This window comes from Nicotiana tabacum, chromosome 17 (assembly GCF_000715075.1).
Source record: "Nicotiana tabacum cultivar K326 chromosome 17, ASM71507v2, whole genome shotgun sequence".
Classification (NCBI taxonomy): domain Eukaryota; kingdom Viridiplantae; phylum Streptophyta; class Magnoliopsida; order Solanales; family Solanaceae; genus Nicotiana; species Nicotiana tabacum.
The window spans coordinates 113,811,532-113,830,634 of NC_134096.1; the positions used below are offsets into that span (position 1 = coordinate 113,811,532).

The 19,103-nt window shown below is 38.6% G+C and overlaps 1 protein-coding gene and 1 pseudogene across 1 annotated transcript; one reads left to right on the forward strand and one right to left on the reverse strand.

Moving 5' to 3' along the window:
* The first annotated feature begins 12,707 nt into the window (after positions 1–12,707).
* Positions 12,708–15,758, forward strand: LOC107776686 (sphingolipid delta(4)-desaturase DES1-like; annotated as a pseudogene).
* Positions 14,116–18,291, reverse strand: LOC107776687 (tetraspanin-19). Its single transcript, XM_016596597.2, is given in 7 exon segments — positions 14,116–16,642; positions 16,721–16,917; positions 17,007–17,071; positions 17,074–17,110; positions 17,244–17,324; positions 17,417–17,516; positions 18,003–18,291. Coding segments are annotated over 6 exon segments (630 nt in total). The 5' UTR covers positions 18,170–18,291; the 3' UTR covers positions 14,116–16,642; positions 16,721–16,737.
* Between the last annotated feature and the right edge of the window lie 812 nt (positions 18,292–19,103).

Below are 19,103 nucleotides of genomic sequence, written 5' to 3' on the forward strand. Positions count from 1 at the left end.
TCAAAACCTGAGGTTCGGACCCAAAATCTATTTACCCATTCACCCCGAGCCCGAATATGTAATTGGTTTTGGAATCCGACCTCAAATCGAGGTCTAAATCCCCAAATTTTTGAAATCCCTAGTTTCTACCCAAACCCCTAATTCTACCATGAAAACTCTAGATTTTAGATTGATAATTCAAGAAATGTAATGGGTAATTGAAAGAAAATGGTTTCGAATCACCTACCAACACTTTGGGGAAGAAAATGACTCTTGAAAATCGCCTCTACCCATTTGGTTCTTGAAAAATGTTGAAGAAATGGCTTAAACCCGTGTTTGATTCTGTTTTATGCAGTGGGCGACAGTGTTCATCGCGATCGGGTGAACATTGCCGCGTTCGCGAAGAGCAACCTCCTAAGGACTTACGCAATCGCGGGAAGCTCTACACGTTCACGAAGGCTTAACCCGCCTTACCTTCGCGTTCATGTGAAATGGCCCGCGTTCGCGTAGATCTTACCCAGGTCCCCTGCCCAGCTTAGCTAGAGCTACGCGTTCACGTTCGACTTGTCACATTCGCGTAGAGCAACTCCCCCTAATGCTCCGCGTTCGCAACCATGGTCTCGCGTTCGCATAGAGTAAATCCTCCCCCAGCCCAGTTTCCCCTTCGCGATTGCGAGAGTGACTACGCGATCACGAAGCACAGTATTGCAGACATCAGATACAGCAAAAATACCAGATTTTTCTAAGTTCAAAACATCTCGTGGCCTATCCGAAACTCACTCGAGCCCTCAGGGCTCTAAACCAAACATGCACACAAGTCTAGGAATATCATACGAACTTGCTCGCGCGATCAAATCGCCAAAATAATACCTAGAACTATGCATTTAGCACCAAATCAAATAAAATTCTCAAGAACACTTTGAAATTTCTATTTTCTCAACTGGACGTCCGAATCACGTCAAATCAACTCCGTTTGTCACCAAATTTCACAGACAAGTCTTAAATATCATAATGAACCTATACCGAGCTCCAGAACCAAAATACAAACCCGGTACTCACAGTGCCAAACATCAACCAATTCTTAAAAATAATTAATTTTTCAGACTTTTAATTTTCATCAAATATTCGTAACTCAAGCTAGAGACCTCCGAATTCGATTCTGGGCATATGCCCAAGTCCCATAATTCGATACGGACCCACCGGGACCGTCATAATACGGATTCGGGCCCGTTTACCAAAAATATTGACCAAAGTCAACTAAAATTAACTTTTAAGGCAAAAATTTTTATTTTTATTAGTTTGTAACATAAAAGCTTTCCGGAACCATGCTCGGATTGCGCACGTAAATCGAGGAGGATAAAAATGAGATTTTTAAGGCTTAAGAGCGCAGACTCGAGTTCTAAAAGATAAGATGACCCTTTTGGATCATCACATTCTCCACCTCTAAAATAATCGTCCGTCCTCGAACGGACATAGAAAAGTACCTGGGCTGGTGAAAAGGTGGGGATATCTACTCCGTATATCGGACTCGGACTCCCAAGTAGCTGCCTCAATAGGCTGCCTCTCCACTGCACTCGAACTGAAGGGTAACTCTTTGATCTCAACTGGCGAACTTGCCGGGTTAGAATTGCCACCGGCTCCTCCTCGTAAGTCAAATCCGTGTCCAACTGGACAGAGCTGAAATCTAACACATGGAACGGATCACCATGATACTTTCGAAGCATGGACACATGGAATACCGGATGAACAGCTGCTAAATTAGGTGGAAACGCAAGCCTATAAGCCACTTCTCACACTCTCTCCGGAATCTCAAAAGGTCTGATATACCTAGGGTTCAACTTGCCCTTCTTCTCGAACCTCATTACACCCTTCATGGGTGATACCCGAGGCTACGTGCCGATATTTTAGGACCCATGGGGTCGTGTTGTCCTTTAATTAATTGTTCAAAAATATACATTTTACACTCAGTAATAATTGTCCATTGTAGGAATATTTATGGGATTGAGTTGCGCAACGCAGCAGGCCATAATGGCTTTATACATTATATGGATCGGGGATGCCCGCCTGCAGCAGGCCTTATAGGCTTTACTATTATATGGATCGAGGCTGCCCGCCTGCAGCAGGCCTTATAGGCTTTACTATTATATGGATCGGGGTTGCCCGCCTGCAGCAGGACTTATTGGCTTTACTATTTTATGGATCGGGGTTGCCCGCCTGTAGTAGGCCATATTGGCTTTGTATTACGCTTGGGCTAAAAGAGCCCCTACGGAGTCTGTACACACCCCCAGTGAGCGTAGATGATCATCGATATTCGGGATGGACTTCCCAGGGCATGGATTTGCCTTACTTATTATTTATATATATATATATTTGGGATGGAATTTCCTAGGGCATGGACCTTGATCGTATTATTTATATTTGGGGATAAATTATCCTAGGGCTGGATTGGCCTTATATGGTACTAAGTGACTGACTGTCAGTCGATGTGTATTTATATACGGGTTGGTACACCCCTGGGCTGGAATGGCCATAAACAGTACCAAGCGACCGGATAATTTGTGACCAGTATCTACATGAGGTCTTTCTACTAAGATGTCATATGCCTCAGATCATGCAGTATTGATCTATTTCACTTGTATTAAGTTTAACTGTTGAACTTGAAAGCATGCCTACATTTCTGTACCATTATTTTTACTGGACTGTACTTGCGGAGCACATCATTTGTTTCAGCCCAGAGGTTAGTCTTGTTACTTATTGAGTGAGTTGTACTCATACTACACTCTACACCTCATGTGCAAATCCAGGTGCTCCCGGATACGACGACTGCTAGAATTCGGAGTTATTTCTGTTGGAAAGTATAAAGGTAGCTGCTGGATGACCGTAGACTTGACTCCATTCCTGTTTAGTTATTGTACTGTTCTATACTTCAGACAGTGATGTTAATCAGTCAAACTTTATATTCATTTAGATGTTCATGTACTTAGTGACACCGGGTTTTGGGAGGATTATATTTAAAATTGTGAGATTTCTTCCGCTGAATTTAATTATTGTATTTTCAAACTTAAGAGAAATTGTGGTTTATCGAGATTTTCGGGTTGCCTAGTATTCAGAAAGGCGCCATCACGACAGGTGAGATTTTGGGTCGTGATAAATTGGTATCAGAGCTTTAGGTGACATAGGTCTCAGGAGTCATGAGCAGCTTTAGTAGAGTCTTGCAGATCGGTACGGAGACATCTGTACTTATATTCGAGAGGCTACAGAACCCTTAGGAAAAATTTCACTTTCTTGTATTCTTTCATGCGAATTTGTTGATTCCGAAAACTAAATTTCTGTTATTCTATTCTCTCACAAATGGTGAGAACACGTACTACCAGATCGGACGTTCAGCCACCAGTGCCACTAGTTAGGGCCACGAGAGGCCGGGGCAGTGGTAGAGGCTGGGGCCGGGGTAGAGGTCGAGGTGTAGCTCGTACCACAGTTGGACCAGCACCTGTAGTACCACCAGTTGCTCCAGCTCAGGAGCAAATTCCAGATATAGTTGAGCCGACAGGATCAACTCAGGCACTAGTTGTACCCATTGAGATTCCAGGTCTTCAAGAGACTTTGGCCCAGATATTGGCAGCCTGCAATGGTCTTGCTCAGGTGGCTTCGGCTCAGGCCGCACCTGCCACTTCTCAGGCCGGGGGAGGTACTCATACCCCTGTTGTCCTTACTCCAGACCAATTAGTGCAGGGACTCCAGATACCGGGGGCACTACTAACCCAGCCGGCTGCAGCTGCTCAGGCCCCCGGTAGTTCCTGTTATGGCAGATGATGAGCAGAGGAGACTTGAGAGATTTGAGAGGCTTCGACCTCCACCATTTAGCAGTATTGAGTCAGAGGATGCTCAGGATTTTCTGGATAGGTGTCAACGGATTCTTCGGACAGCGGGTATTCTGGAGACCAGTGGGGTCTCATTTACTACTTTTTAGTTTTTTGGGGCTGCACTCAGATGGTGGGAGACTTATGAGAGGCGTAGGCCTGTTGGCGAAGCACCCCTTACTTGGCAGCAGTACTCCGTGGTCTTTTTAGAGAAGTTCGAGCCTCAGTCCCGCAGAGAGGAGCTGCGTAGACAGTTTGAGCAGCTTCGCGAGGGTGATATGTCCGTGACGCAGTGCGAGATGAGATTTTTTGAGTTGGCTCGTCACGTAGTCTGGTTGGTTCCCACTGATAAGGAGAGGATTAGGAGGTTCATTGATGGCCTCACATATCAACTGCAGTTACTTATGACTAGAGAGAGGGTCTCTAATGCTACTTTTGATGAGGTAGTGGACATTGCTCAGCAGATAGAGATGGTTCGTATCCAGGAACGTGGAGAGAGAGAGGCTAAAAGGCCTCGTGGTTCAGGTGATTACAGCGGTGTTCCTTCAGGGGGTCAGTTTTACCGCGGTAAGGGTCGTTCTTACAGACACGCTCAGACGAGTCATCCAGTTCACAGTGGTGCATCATCTAACCATGATTCATACAGTTCTCATCAGAGTCAGTCATCTCTCAGTGCACTTCCAGCCCCGAGTATGCTCCGTGCACCATCAGTTCAAGGATCATATGTACCAGGTCCTTCTGGTAGTCATTTTGATTTTTGGGGTCCGCCTCAGAACTCGCCACCATTCTTCGAGATGGAATGCTATGAGTGTGGAGAGCTGGGCCATGTGAGGAAATATTATCCTCGTCGTACGCGAGGTACAGTTCAGCAGAGGAGTCAGGCTACTACTTCTGTACCAGTTGCTCCACCACCCTCTCAGCCAGCTCAGGGTGGAGCTCAGTCAGCTAGGGGTCGCCCAAGAGGGGTAGGCCGATCCGGTGGCGGTCAGGGCCGATTCTATATTTTTCCTGCCAAGCCAGATGTTGTTACTTCAGATGCAGTGATCACAGGTATTGTCTCAGTGTACCACAGGGAGGCATCTATATTATTTGACCCTTGTTTCATCATATTTTGTTCATTTTTGGATATGCCCCGTGAGCCCTTAGTTTCACCTGCTCATGTATCTACGCCGATGGGCGATACTATAATTGTGTATCAGGTGTATTGGTCTTGTGTGGAAATTATTTTGGGGACGAGACCTGAGTTGGTCTTTTATTGCTTAGTATGGTCAATTTAGATATTAACTGGGTATGGTGAGATATCAGATATTTTGTTACATGGCCTTGGGCCAAGTGGGGGAGTCTGCTATCTATGATTTGATTGCACAATTAGGTGTGGTATTAGTTTTGGTCCAAGGTATACTTGTTGATTAGTTATGACTTGCATAGGTTGAGATCGGGTATGACTCGAGTAATAAAATTTCTTGAATGCGTGTTGCATTGCGCTTTATGAAAGTATGAAAATTATGGAATGAGTAAGTTGTTATTTTGAAGGATGTAGTGCGTACGAAGTATGAATTTTATTGGTGGTGTTAAGGTAGGGTTACTTATTTGAGTGTTGATTGTGCTAAAAGAGCATATGTCATTCGGCTTGTTCAGGAGGTGCAATTTAGATTTGAGCATAGCAGTGTGTTGTGAGGGAGTTAGATTTATAGGTACGAGGTGGCAATTCATCCTTGAAAGGAAGATCACAAATTCTTAACGGAATGGTCAGTGTTATATATTTAGATGAATGCTATAGTTGCTCGGTAATCCCTAAGAAGGGTGTGCGATTAAAAAAGGGCTTTTTGTTTTGAATTATAGATATTCATTGGTATTACGGTACTCTCCTGGTTGATAGACTGTTGATATTCAAATTATTGATATTATTGGCACGTGAGTTGTCCGTGCAGGTTCAGATATTGATACTATAGCACGTGAGTTGTCCGTGCGAGTGATGTTAATGTGAGCTCTAGAAGAGCTGGTTACTGGTATTAAACTTGTGTGTATGGGTTCTACTATATATAATAATAATGAGCTTATAGCATCACAGTTGTGGTGGTGCTTGTTGAACTTACAATACGGTTCTCTACTTTGAGACATTTTTCATTTTTGGGTACAAGGTTGTGAGTTGTTAAGTTGTATTGTGTTGTCAGCCTATATGGAATAGGGTAACGTGGGATCATCCCCGGGTACGTGTGTGGTAAGATGGAATAGTGATTTAAGGCTTAGGAATAACTCTTGGCACGTTCGAGGACGAATGTATGTTTAAGTGTGGGAGATTGTAACGATCCGACCGGTCGTTTTGAGCATTTATGCTCCTTTCAACTATTTGAGGTCTTGCATAACTTCGTACGAGGTATTATGACTTGTGTGAATTGTCGGTTTGGTTTTAAAGAATTTCGGAGTTACCTTGGAAGAATGAATTTCATGTTGGAAGCTTAAGGAGAAATAGTTGACCGAATGTTGACTTATGTGTAAACGACCCCGGAATAGAATTTTGATATTTCCAACAGCTCCGTATGGTGATTTTGGACTTAGGAGCGTGCCCGAAATGTTATTTGGAAGTTCGTAGTTAAATTAGGCTTGAAATGGCTAAAATAGGAATTTAAGCTTGAAAGTTTGACCGAGGAGTTGACTTTTTAATATCGGAGTCGGAATCCAGTTCCGAAAATTTTTATAGCTCTGTTATGTCATTTATGACTTGCGTGCAAAATTTGAGGACAATCGGACTTGATTTGATAGATTCCGGCGTCGTTTGTAGAAATCGAAAGTTTCAAAGTTTATTAGACTTGAATCTATGTGTGATTCGTATTTTTAGTGTTGTTGGATGTGATTTGAAGACTCGACGAAGTTCGTATGATGTATTAGGACTTGTTGGTATATTTGGTTGAGGTCCCGAGGGGCTCGGGCGTGTTCCGGAGGGTTAACGGATCATTTGTGGCCTTGGTGAGATTGTTGATATCTGTTACTGCATTTTTCGGATTTTCTCTTTCGCGTTCGCGAGTGGGCCCTCGCGTTTGCTAAGAGGAATTTCAGGCAAGCAGGATTTACTCTTCGCGTTCGCGAGGGGGTCTCGCGTTCGCGAAGAGGAGCTGGGTTGTGCATCGCGTTCGCGAGCAGTATCTCGCGCACGCGAAGAGAAAATGTTGGGAAGCACATTTTATGCTTCGCGAACGCGAGGGACCTGTCGCGTTCGCGAAGAAGAGAGGTCTGTACAGAGAGTTTAAGTTCTGAAAGTTTTTGACGGATTGGAGCTCGGGAAGAGGCGATTTTCGAGAGTTTTTCAAGGAAAACAATGGGGTAAGTGTTCTTAACTCAATATTAGTTAAATTACCCGAATCTATGGTTGTTTTTATCATATAATTGGTGAATTCGTTGGAAAAGTTTGAAACCCTCTTAGTTTAAATTGAAGATTTGAGGGTCGAGTTGGGGTCGGATTTGGATAAAATTGGTATGGTTAGACTCGTGGATGAGTGGGCTTTTGGATTTTGTAACTTTTGTCGAGTTCCGAGATGTGGGCCCCACAGGCGATTTTTGAGCTAAAATTCGGATTTTTATGCAAAATTTAGCATTTTTTATGGAATTAATTCCAATAAATTTTATTGACTAAAACGAATTATTTGTGACTAGATTCGAGGCATTCAGAGGCCGATTTGCGAGGCAAAGGCATAGCAGAGTAAAGAATTTCACGCCCTGAGGTAAGTAACACTTCTAAACTTGGTTCTGAGGGTATGAATCACCGAATTTGGTATGATATGAATTGTTGAAGGTGACACACACAATAGGTGACAAACATGTAGACGTGCACCACAGAAGTTGTGTCTTGAATAAATCATGTGAAGTTGTAAAATTAAAGAATCATGTTATTATCTGAACATGTGGCATGTGTTAGAGGAATTGAGATGAGGCTTGTGATAAATATCGTGTTTAGGCTACGTGCCGATATTTTAGGACCCATGGGATCGTGTTATTGTTGAATTAATTGTTCAAAAATATATATTTCACACTCAGTAATAATTGTCCATTGTGGGAATATTTATGGGATTGAGCTGCGCAACGCAGCAAGCCGTAATGGCTTTATACATCATAATTATATGGATCGGGGTTGCCCGCCTGCAGCAGGCCTTATAGGCTTTACTATTATATGGATCGGGGCTGCCCGCCTGCAACAGGCCCTATTGGCTTTACTATTTTATGGATCGGGGTTGTCCGCCTGCAGTAGGCCATATTAGCTTTGTATTACGATTGGGCTGAAGGAGCCCCTCCGAAATCTGTACATGACCCCCAGTGAGCGTAGATGATCATCGATATTCGGGATGGACTTCCCAGGGCATGGATTTGCCTTACTTATTGTTTATATATATATATTTGGGATGCAATTTTCCAAGGCATGAATCTTGATCGTATTATTTATATTTGGGGATAAATTATCCCAGGGCTGGATTGGCCTTATACGGTACTGGTTGACTGACTGTCAGTCGATGTGTATTTATATACGGGTTGGAACACCCCTGGGCTGGAATGGCCATAAACAGTACTGAGTGACCGGATAATTTGTGACCAAGTATTTACATGAGGTCTTTCTACTGAGATGTCATATGCCTCATATCATGCAATATTGATCTATTTCACTTGTATTGAGTTTAACTGTTGAACTTGAAAGCATGCCTACATTTCTGTACCATTATTTTTACTGGACTGTACCTGCGGAGCTCATCATTTCTTTCAACCCAGAGGTTAGTCTTGTTACTTATTGAGTTAGTTGTACTCATACTACACTCTGCACCTCGTGTGCAGATCCAGGTGCTCCCGGATATGACGACTGCTAGAATTTGGAGTTATTTCTGTTGGAAAGTATCAAGGTAGTTGATGGACGACCGTAGACTTGATTCCCTTCCTGTTTAGTTATTGTATTGTTCTATACTTTAGACAATGATGTTTATCAGTCAGACTTTGTATTCATTTAGATGCTCATGTACTCAGTGACACCGGGTTTTGGGAGGGTTATATTTGAAATTGTGAGATTTCTTCCGTTGAATTTAATTATTATATTTTCAAACTTAAGAGAAATTGTGGTTTATCGAGCTTTTCGGCTTGCCTAGTATTCATATAGGCGCCATCATGACAGGTGAGATTTTGGGTCGTGACAGGTGGGGTGGCGTTGGGAGCTAGGTTGGGAGATTTAACTTGGATGTTTTGGCTTGAATCTATGGCACTGAAAAGCAAAAAAAAAAAATTGTCATTTCAGTTTATGCAAAATCTTTTTTTTTATGTCACATATCAAACTATGTTGCAACCTAACAAGTTTGTGATATCTTCTATCAAGTTTGTGATGTCAATATATACCCTAATGAAGCTATTAGATATAAATACTCTTCAATTAACATATCATTATTATGTATCCATCTTTTAATTTTGTGATGCCAATATACATTATAATAATACTATTAGTAATATTCTATTAACATTCTCTTGCGGACTATTCGTTTCACATGATTTATTCTATTTATACTGTTAGTGGCTTAACCACGTACACTCCTCCTTAATTAAGTAAACCATGTGTTAATAAATAATAGTGTCTTAAAGAAGTTTTAGACATATGTAGTGCCTTCAAAACTTCTGGTTCAAAAACTTAATGGAGTAGCAATATTTTTTTTCTCAACTCATCTTTTTTGCGTGATTATATAACCTTTCTTTGATTGATACAGATGCTATGATCTTCATTTGCTAGTAAACTACGTTAATGCACAATTATAACTTGTGAAAACAAACACATGCGATATCAAAATAATATAATACATATTAGACAGCCATTCTGGTTGAGTGCAGTTGTTCGAGCAGAATAAAAAGATCAGCAAATTATGTTACGGTGAATTTAAACACTAAAATGCATGTTATCACCTTTTAATGAAAATTACAATGTTCTTTACAATCAATCATCATTTGTTACTTTATACTTTTCTGTTGATAAGCTAGCTCTGTTAAGTTAGTACAAATAGTTGAATATTCATTTTTACTACAAAATATCATACATGACTAATTTTCATAGCAAGTCTATAATCATACAATTTATAGATAAATAACATATTTCAAGAGTCTATTTTTATCTAATTTAGTCAATCTAACCAGTAAAGTCTTAGTATTTTTGCCGATTTCTCTCTCTCCCTCTCTCGACAAGAGTGGGTTGCTCTAGTGGTGAGCACCCTCCACTTCCAACTAAGAGGTTGTGAGTTCGAGTCACCCCAAGAGCCAGGTGGGGAGTTCTTGGAGGGAGGGAGCTGAGGGTCTATCGGAAACAGTCTCTCTACCCCAGGATAGGGGTAAGGTCTGCGTACACACTACCCTCCCCAGACCCCACTAGTGGGATTATACTGAGTTGTTGTTGTTGTTGTTGTTCTCTCTCCCTCTCTCAATATTATTTTGTAATGGATAATAGTTTGAGGTGCTACATATGGACAAAAATCTTCCCTAATTACTCCTGGCATTTTTGTTTCGATGGATGATTTTAATTTTTTTTTTGGTTCTTTATATTTAGATTTCAGAACACATCAACTTCTTAGGACATTACATGCTAAGCGAGCAAAGTTCAAAAATCGCTCCAAAACTTTATTTTTTGGATAATTAAAAGTTTTTGGCAAGATTTTAAAGTGTTTTCAGAGTGAAAAATATCTAAAAGCAATTTCTTAAAAATGACAAAAACTTCTTAAAAGAAATTTAAACAAACACGCCTTTTAAAAAAAAGCGATTTAAACAAAAATGTTAATTCGAGCTACACAAACAAATAAATATTTTTCACATTTTTATGAGATAGCTTACCTTTTGCTTTATTGTCAATATTTGCTATGGTTGCTACCAAACCTCTATTTTTGTTTCCAGACCTTCCAGTCCGAAATTTTGATTTTGGTAGTAATGACATTTAACAAGTTGTGATAGCAAAACATTTAATAGTTAATATTGACTTCACAGTTTGCTAATTCATCTAGCATTTTTTAACCTTCAATCTTTATTTATACTGTAGGATTGTATAGAGGTGTTCATAACACGCATCGGAAGATAATAACAATCCTAGGAAGAACTTTTCGTGTTTAAAATTTATTTATATGTCAAAGATCGGATCTAAGACGTACCTGGTGAAAAGAGTCTCGTTTTAAATTTCTTTGATAGAGTGAAAGACTCTATGCGTATCCACACCGAGACTGATCCTTGCTATCAACTCTTTGATCAATGAAATCCCGCGAACAAATTGAATGAAAATATTGTGTTAAAATTTTTCTCAAAAATCTCAACTCAAAGGTAGAAGAACAAGAAATGTTATATGAGTTAGGGATATATTATCAAATATGAGATTTGATCTTTATGTTATTAAAAATTATTTTAGTAACAATTCCCTCTTACTAAATGTTAGGGAAATATTATATATGCCCTAGATCCAATCTCATATTTGATAATTTGAACATATTTTTGTGAATGTTATTTGATATAAAAATATATGGCATTTAATATTCGTTTATCATATTTATTATTAATTACTTGATTAATTTAATAAGGTCCTTGATTAAATTTTGAGACTTGTCATCATGATGGAGATCATGATAATGAGAGTAAAGTCTCTTACAATTTAATCTAAATTTTGTTCTTGATCGTAGGATTATTAATTTGGACATTAGTAATCCAGTTAGATCAATATTTATGTGATCGTCTTTATGGGATAAAGATTAGTTGATCTCATTAACTAAATAACATAAATAGATGATGCATATAGAGATATGATCATTGAACTGATTCATTGGATAATTCCCAATGGTTAGAATTACCATAAACTGTCAATAGGATATTCTCTCGAAGAATGTGATGTAAGAGTTTCCTTTGACATGATATTATCATAGTAATTGACAAGTTATTTATTGTGCTTTGATACTAGACATCTATGGCCCTAGGGCGATAGTTGAAAGGATATTGGGTACGATTAAATACTTGTAGAATTAGTGATTGATCAAGATAGAATCTGTCAACTCTTGGTAATGAGTTTAAGCTCCATGTTGTCATAAATTATAACCAACCAAATTAAGACCTTGGTCAGGGCGATTGAATGAAAGAAGAAAAGAGTTTCTTAGGTCATTCAATGGTCGATTATTTTTTACATGAACACATAGTCGGCCGCCTATTAGGATTTGACAGTTGAACCATATCATAGGGTGACCCAGAGCTATAAGGACAAAAGGAATTAATACATTATTCTTCTACAGGTTCTTGAGAGTAAATTGTATACTTCATGCTATCCAGTCGTTAAAGCAGTGTTGTTAGACGTCACCCTTGATTAGTATATTGATGTGATCAATTTACTACCGGTTTAGTATTGAACCTATGGAAGAGATTAGTTGATCTAGTATTCTTCTGTCCTTTGCTAAAAAATTTGATCATAAATATTTTTCACATTTTTATGAGATAACTTACCTTTTGCTTTATTGTGAGTATTTCCTATGGTTGCTACCAAACCTTAGACCTTTCAGTCCGAAATTTTGGTTTTGATAGTAATGACCTTTAACAAGTTGTGATAGCAAAACACTTGATAGTTAATATTGACTTCACAGTTTGCTAATTCATCTAGCATTTTTTAACCTTCAATCTTTATTTATACTTCATACACATGCTTTAATAATATTTATGTAGCTTTTAAAAATTTGTACTATAAGACATAATACACACATAGCACGTATTCTAAAACTAGGTTTTTTTAGAGTTGGTGTTGTAGCAGGACAACAGAACGAAGAAAATCTAAAAACACAACAGCAGTGGGGACTGGGGAGAGAGAGAGAGTGGGGGGGGGGGGGCATTGGGCAATGGGGCATGACTTATGAGGGGGGAAAGAGAGAGGAAGAAGGAGTAATGGCTACAGATTTCTATTGGTCATAATACAGATGAGCCTCATGCTTCTCGTAGGAAACAGATTCTATCTCGCTACCCTCAAATTAGATACCTTTTTGGTCCTGTCCTGACCCTTTTGCTTGCCTCAAGGTATGTATATGCCCCTTCTTCTTCTTTGAATTTATACACATTTATTTCAATGTTTATGTATTGTTCCGTGTAATGTTGGCTTGAATATGCTCTTTAATGGTTTTGCTTAACGGGTTGTGTTAGATCTAGTTTAATGCGAGTGATAAAGAACGGCTCTTTTTAATGCTTTTGGTTTGGGATTTTATTCAATGTAGCTGATTTTGTATCTCTGTTTTCTGCTGGACATTGTGTACTGTTCTATAGATTTTCTTGCATGCTAAAATTTTGGGTTTGAGCTGTTTCCTTGAATTAATCATCATATTCGAGGTTTTATGTGCAGTATCCTTAGGTATTGGTAGTTTTATACTAGAATATATTGGAGTCCTTTTACTTTTTTTTTTCTTAACTAATCTGCATCTTGAATACAATGGGTGGTATTTAACTTTTCTGTAAAGCCAGTAAAGGTGATTCATTATTATTCTCTTTTCTTTTTTCCCTTTTTCCTGAAAGAACAATGAAGTTGCCTTTCTTAGATAAGATATCTTGTGCTTATGCTCTTATTCGGAGTTCTTATTTGTGATAATTCATGATTAAGTCAAAATTGGATGTTGTTTTGTGAGGTGATTGAATTTTCTTTTTCCTTTCTTTTAATGTTAGCTGCAATTCTGTTTGCAACCTTCCTAATTTCCATTCCCTTAGTTTTGTGGGGTTATTATCATTTTATGAATAGATTATCTGGTTGGCAGCTTCTTTGTTTTTGCTAGATGCAATTGATGGTGAAGAATTGACCTTTTAAAGCAAGGAGCAGGCTAGAGTTCTCATGTATTCAGTTTGAAACTAATTTGAGTACATTGGATTTAAAGATTGGCAATAATATTAAATCAGGAAATAGTAAATATGATATGTGTCTGTTTGCAGGATTAGATCTGTGTGTTGAACACATAATGTCTATATTTGCTTTAGACACTTTTTACAATGCCAGCCCCTTCTCAACAAAGTGTAATTTCTGATACATAATGTTCTGCGATATAGTATGCTTTATTGTGGTTGTCTCATTTATACAGCTTTACTGGTAGTGCAGGAGAAAAAACCTCCCATTGACCATACTTTTATCATCTCCTCCTCCTATTTTATGCAATTAAGCCATTTGATAGTTTCTATTGGTGACAATGAATTGATAATGTTACATAAGTTATTTGATATTTGTTTGATGAGTCTAATAGGAATCGGTCTCAAAAAACCGGTAGGTGTTGCAGGTGGATTTCAAATAAACACAATGACAAATGATTAAAGTTGTTAATATTTGTTAGACAGAGTTCAAAAGTTTTAAGGATCTATATGGGGGAATCTCTTGTTGTCAAATAGCTACATTTAAACTGTGTAAAAAAATATATCCCAAGCAGTATTAGCAAGAATCTGAGTTTCTCTCTTATAGTGATTAACTTTGATTAAGAGCAGCTCCGAAATCTTCACGATCATATGATTTTCTAACTATTTCATAATCACCATATGGAATAATTTTGAATTGCTCTATGAATGTTTTGCAATGCAGATATCAGGGGTTGTTTTGGTTCAGCTTTGGACTGCCACCTTCCTCCATGATGCTAGTTGGCGGAAAATACTAATAGTTGCCTACTTTTTTGGCTCTTTCCTGAACCACAATCTCTTCCTCGCCATTCATGAGCTCAGTCACAACCTCGCTTTCTCCACTCCAGTCTATAACCGATGGCTTGGCATTTTTGCCAACCTTCCCATTGGCGTTCCCATGTCTGTTACCTTCCAAAAGTATCACCTTGACCATCATCTCTACCAAGGTGTAGATGGACCTGACATGGACATTCCGAGCCTTGCTGAAGCGCATGCTGTCAAAAACATCGTCACAAAATCAATATGGGTTGTCCTCCAGCTCTTCTTTTATGCTCTCAGACCTCTCTTTCTCAAACCTAAACCACCCGGTATGTGGGAGTTCATCAATCTGATTATCCAGGTATGCCTTGATGGAGCCATGGTTTACTTTTGGGGCAGGAAATCCTTTGCATATCTGATCCTGTCTACTTTTGTTGTGGGAGGGATGCACCCGATGGCTGGTCACTTCATTTCCGAGCATTATGTCTTCAAGTCTGACCAGGAGACATACTCCTACTACGGTCTCCTTAATCTTATGACGTGGAGTGTTGGATACCACAACGAGCACCATGATTTCCCGAGGATTCCTGGAAGCAAGCTCTACAAGGTGAAGGAGATCGCGCCAGAATACTATGACAACTTGATGGCCTACAATTCTTGGAGCCAGGTCATCTACATGTATGTAATGGATCGTGCTGTAGGGCCTTTTAGCAGGATGAAGAGGAAGTTGTCTACAAAGACAAATGAGAAAGCTGAATAGACGGTGCTCTGCTGGAATCTTTTCCTTTTCCTTTCTATCCAGTCTTTGCAAGGGATATTTCCTAAGATCTTGTCTATTCTTTGATTCACCTTTTGTAATACTAGCAATTTGGTGTCAGATGTCATAGGTTCTATTGATGTATCAATGTCCAGCTCCATCATTGATCATTTCTGTAACATCATTTGGAGTTCTCCGTGTAGCCTTTTTCGGTCCCTCAAAATTCTTTGTAAACTTAAAGGAAAGTCAAATATATATTTTAGCATATAATATTGCCTCCTATTTACCAAATATATGAATAAAGTTGCAGAGGATGGGACTATACGCTGATAATTTAGAGAATTTTTACACATCATGTCACCTTTACTTGTTTGTAGGCTTGTAGCAAATAACCTGCCTCATTTTCAAGAATACAGATTCCTATTTTTATGGAGGTTGACTATCTTTTGACTGACCGAAATAGTGTAAAGATTTACACTGTCAGTGTATATAAGCTTAAACTCTTCTTGAAAATATTACAACAACATATCAAATCTGGGGAGAGTAATGTGTACGCAAACCTTACTCCTACACCTTACTCCTACCTTAGAGGGGTAGAGAGTCTGTTTCCTGTAGACCCTCGGCTCTACCGGACAATATTACATCAAAAGTTAATAAGATGTCAGCAAATTTTATTTCTTAAATGGCCAGACGACCCCTTACAGTGATAGATTTCAAGCACAAGGGGGGTTCTGGATGTTAAACCCCACATTTGAGCAAATACCAAAGCTTGTTTGAGTAAAAGAAATGAGATTTTCCAATATCATCCTGAGATAGCTAGAGTTTCCAGAGAAAGATGTCATTCATTTGATGACAAATAAAAAGGTTTATAAAAAATTCCAACAAGTTTTTTTGAATTAGAATCACAAGAAGTGGAACTAGAAGAAAACTTTCTTTGACATCAAGGATTAACAATTTATTTCTACCTCACGTTTCCCCCCATTATTTTAGTACTCCGTAGTTCATATTAATCTATCAGTGGAGATGGTTAGCTCTTTCATTTTCTTTGTTTCCTTTCTTTTTGTTCAATATTCAATATTTATATTTTGTTGAGAATGAAAACAAATATTCAATTATCCGACAAATATAATTCATTGTGATAAATGAAGCAATACTACTGAAAACATCAAAAATGCAAAATGATACTATTAAATGTACATTATGATCTTATCTGTTCCTCATAAAAAACATTCTTAAGCAATTGGAGAAGCTACATAGCATAATCAATATTCCTAGCTAAACTTGCCTGGGCAGGTTATATCTTAGTCCCAATCTCCAAACTTCAAGTTCAATATTTGAGTTGTGCTACTAAGTGTTGCCTCAGCAACCTTCCTCCCATAGAGGAAAGCTTCATTCACTTCAGCTTCTGCAAAAACTGGAAAACATCAATAACTTAAATGCCAAAAAAAGTTTCAAGATTTTCCATTTTTAGTATGGATCTAACCTTTTCTCTTCCAAAACTCAAACACCCTTGTAGACTGGTTCACCAATAACATAGGGTGGATACATTGTAGCTGGTGGCAGTTCTGGTGGGCGCAGAAGTGGATCCCATGGTTCTGCATATTCACCTTCATTCTCTTGAGTATATTCCTTAACTTTCCCTATAGTTCTTAACATTGTAGCAAATAGCATAGAACACCCCTGCTTATCAAAAATTTTGATCAAGAATCACATTTCATAACTTCAGACAGCAAAACATACTGAAATTTCTTCAAGGGGTCTTTTCTTGCCTGTGCTAGAACACTAAACACGGCAATCCATTGGAATACACCGCTATTCGACTTCACAAACTCCTACAATCATTAAATCTTCCTGATGGATCTTCTGGTAAATCCTGATTTAGGTAAAAAACATAATCAGAACATTGGAGAGAAGCAACGAGGTTCTTTTGTCGATGTCTTGATCAATAGAATACAGAAAGCTAACTTGAATAACAATAGTTGAATAAAGATTTCTTAGATGCATACCTTCTCCCAGTTAGAATTCAACAAAACATCAGCTGCCACTCCAATCTCTGATAGAAGAAGCACAAATATGACGAACATATACTATAATTATTGTTAAGGTCCTTTCTTTTGATCTCTTCCTATGCAGCTTCTTTCCTAAGAGAATATATGAGAACTATCTATAAGAAGGATACAGAAGAGAGGCAATAAGTGTTGGCAGAATTTGCAGCAACATGGCCAAGGCAAGTGATAGCACACAAAGCAGTGCCAATACCAAGAGATGCATGGATGAACCTGTCATGATTTCAGCAGTATTAGCATTTCTTTTATGCCAAGAATGTATTATAGGCAAGGAGTTAAAATTAGGAGCAGAGCTACATGGTCTAAAGGGGGTTCAATTTAATCCTTTTCACCGAAAGATATACTGTGCAAATAGTTGAATCCCCTTGATATAAGTGAAGTTTCTAGTGTACGGGGCGGAGTTAGAGTGCCGGGAACGGGTTCGGCCGAATCCACTAGCTTTGGTTCGAACCCTGTATATGTCTTAAATATTTATTAAATATATGTAAATTATTAATTTAGAACCCATTAGCTTAAAACGATTAGAATTCCGAACTCATAAACTTGAAATCCTGGCTCCGGCTCTGCTAGATTAGAGGCAAAGGTGTGACATTTTTACATTTCTTTGAATTTCCTTGTGAGAATTTCAGGCTACACCGGTGGTCAAAGCGAATAAACAAACTAGGTTGTGAAAGTAATAGCACTAAGTTGAGAACTTACCAAGGGAAATGATCGTAATCAGGGGATGAATGTGAGTCCGCAGCATCACGCTGCCAAACTCTAATCAGCCATATACCATAGAAAAGTATTGCAATACCCACAAATCCTATTGTTAAATTTGTGAACTTGAGGGACCATTGCAGGCAAACCTTCACAGGTTTTACCATCTTGTACTTTAAAGAGTAACTCTTCACTCACTTGGTAGGGAAATTAGAAGAGCGATAGCTCTTATGTCTGAAATGATAACTTTGAAGAATGCATGACAGAGCATATTGTTACATTTATAACTGTTTGGAGTCTTGATTTGTAAGAAATTAGGATATGCAACGTAGATAGGCTAAAAGAAGGAAATTTCCAAGAAAGAGCTTATTCTTTGTACTTTTGTTGGAGGACCTACTCAATTATCAGTTGCTTGCTGTTTTTGTATAACCTGAAAATTGGTTGCCAAATATGTGGACAGATAACAACTGTCTATTTCGATAATTATGTAAACAGTAATATATTGCCAAATGATTCTAAGTAGATATAGTGTTTGGTGACTGCAGTTATTAGTCAGCTTAGGTAGTAAAATATAATGTGATGATATAAATGGAAAAGATAAGAGAACATCTTCATCGCAGCCCAAGCCACTGATATGTTTTGTCTGATAGATTGAAAAGGTTCTTTTAGGTTGTCATTTGACTTGAATGTCTTTACCCACAAAGTTGCGTTTCTTTTCTTTTTCTTTATTTAGCTGTGTGTGAATTCTGTTAAAGAAATTTCATCCCCTTCCTATATAATTAAAAAGGAGGCATGCACTCGCAACCACAGAAGATAAAAAAAGAAAATTAATTGGGAGAATTGGGTTTTACTTCATAGATGGAACCACTGACAGAGTCTTGAATATCTGAGCATCTGCTATTGTGATGCTTAGAAGAAATAATAGATAGCATCATGAAGTCATACTAGTGTTATCTCTATAACTCTATCCAAAAGCTAATATATTCGTCACTGAGATCACTTTAAAGAGCATATGCGAGGGAAGGATGATTTGTAATTCCATATATACTAGGTATCGAAAGCTGAAGAGTATGCCACTCTTGCTCCCAGCACTGGATAAAG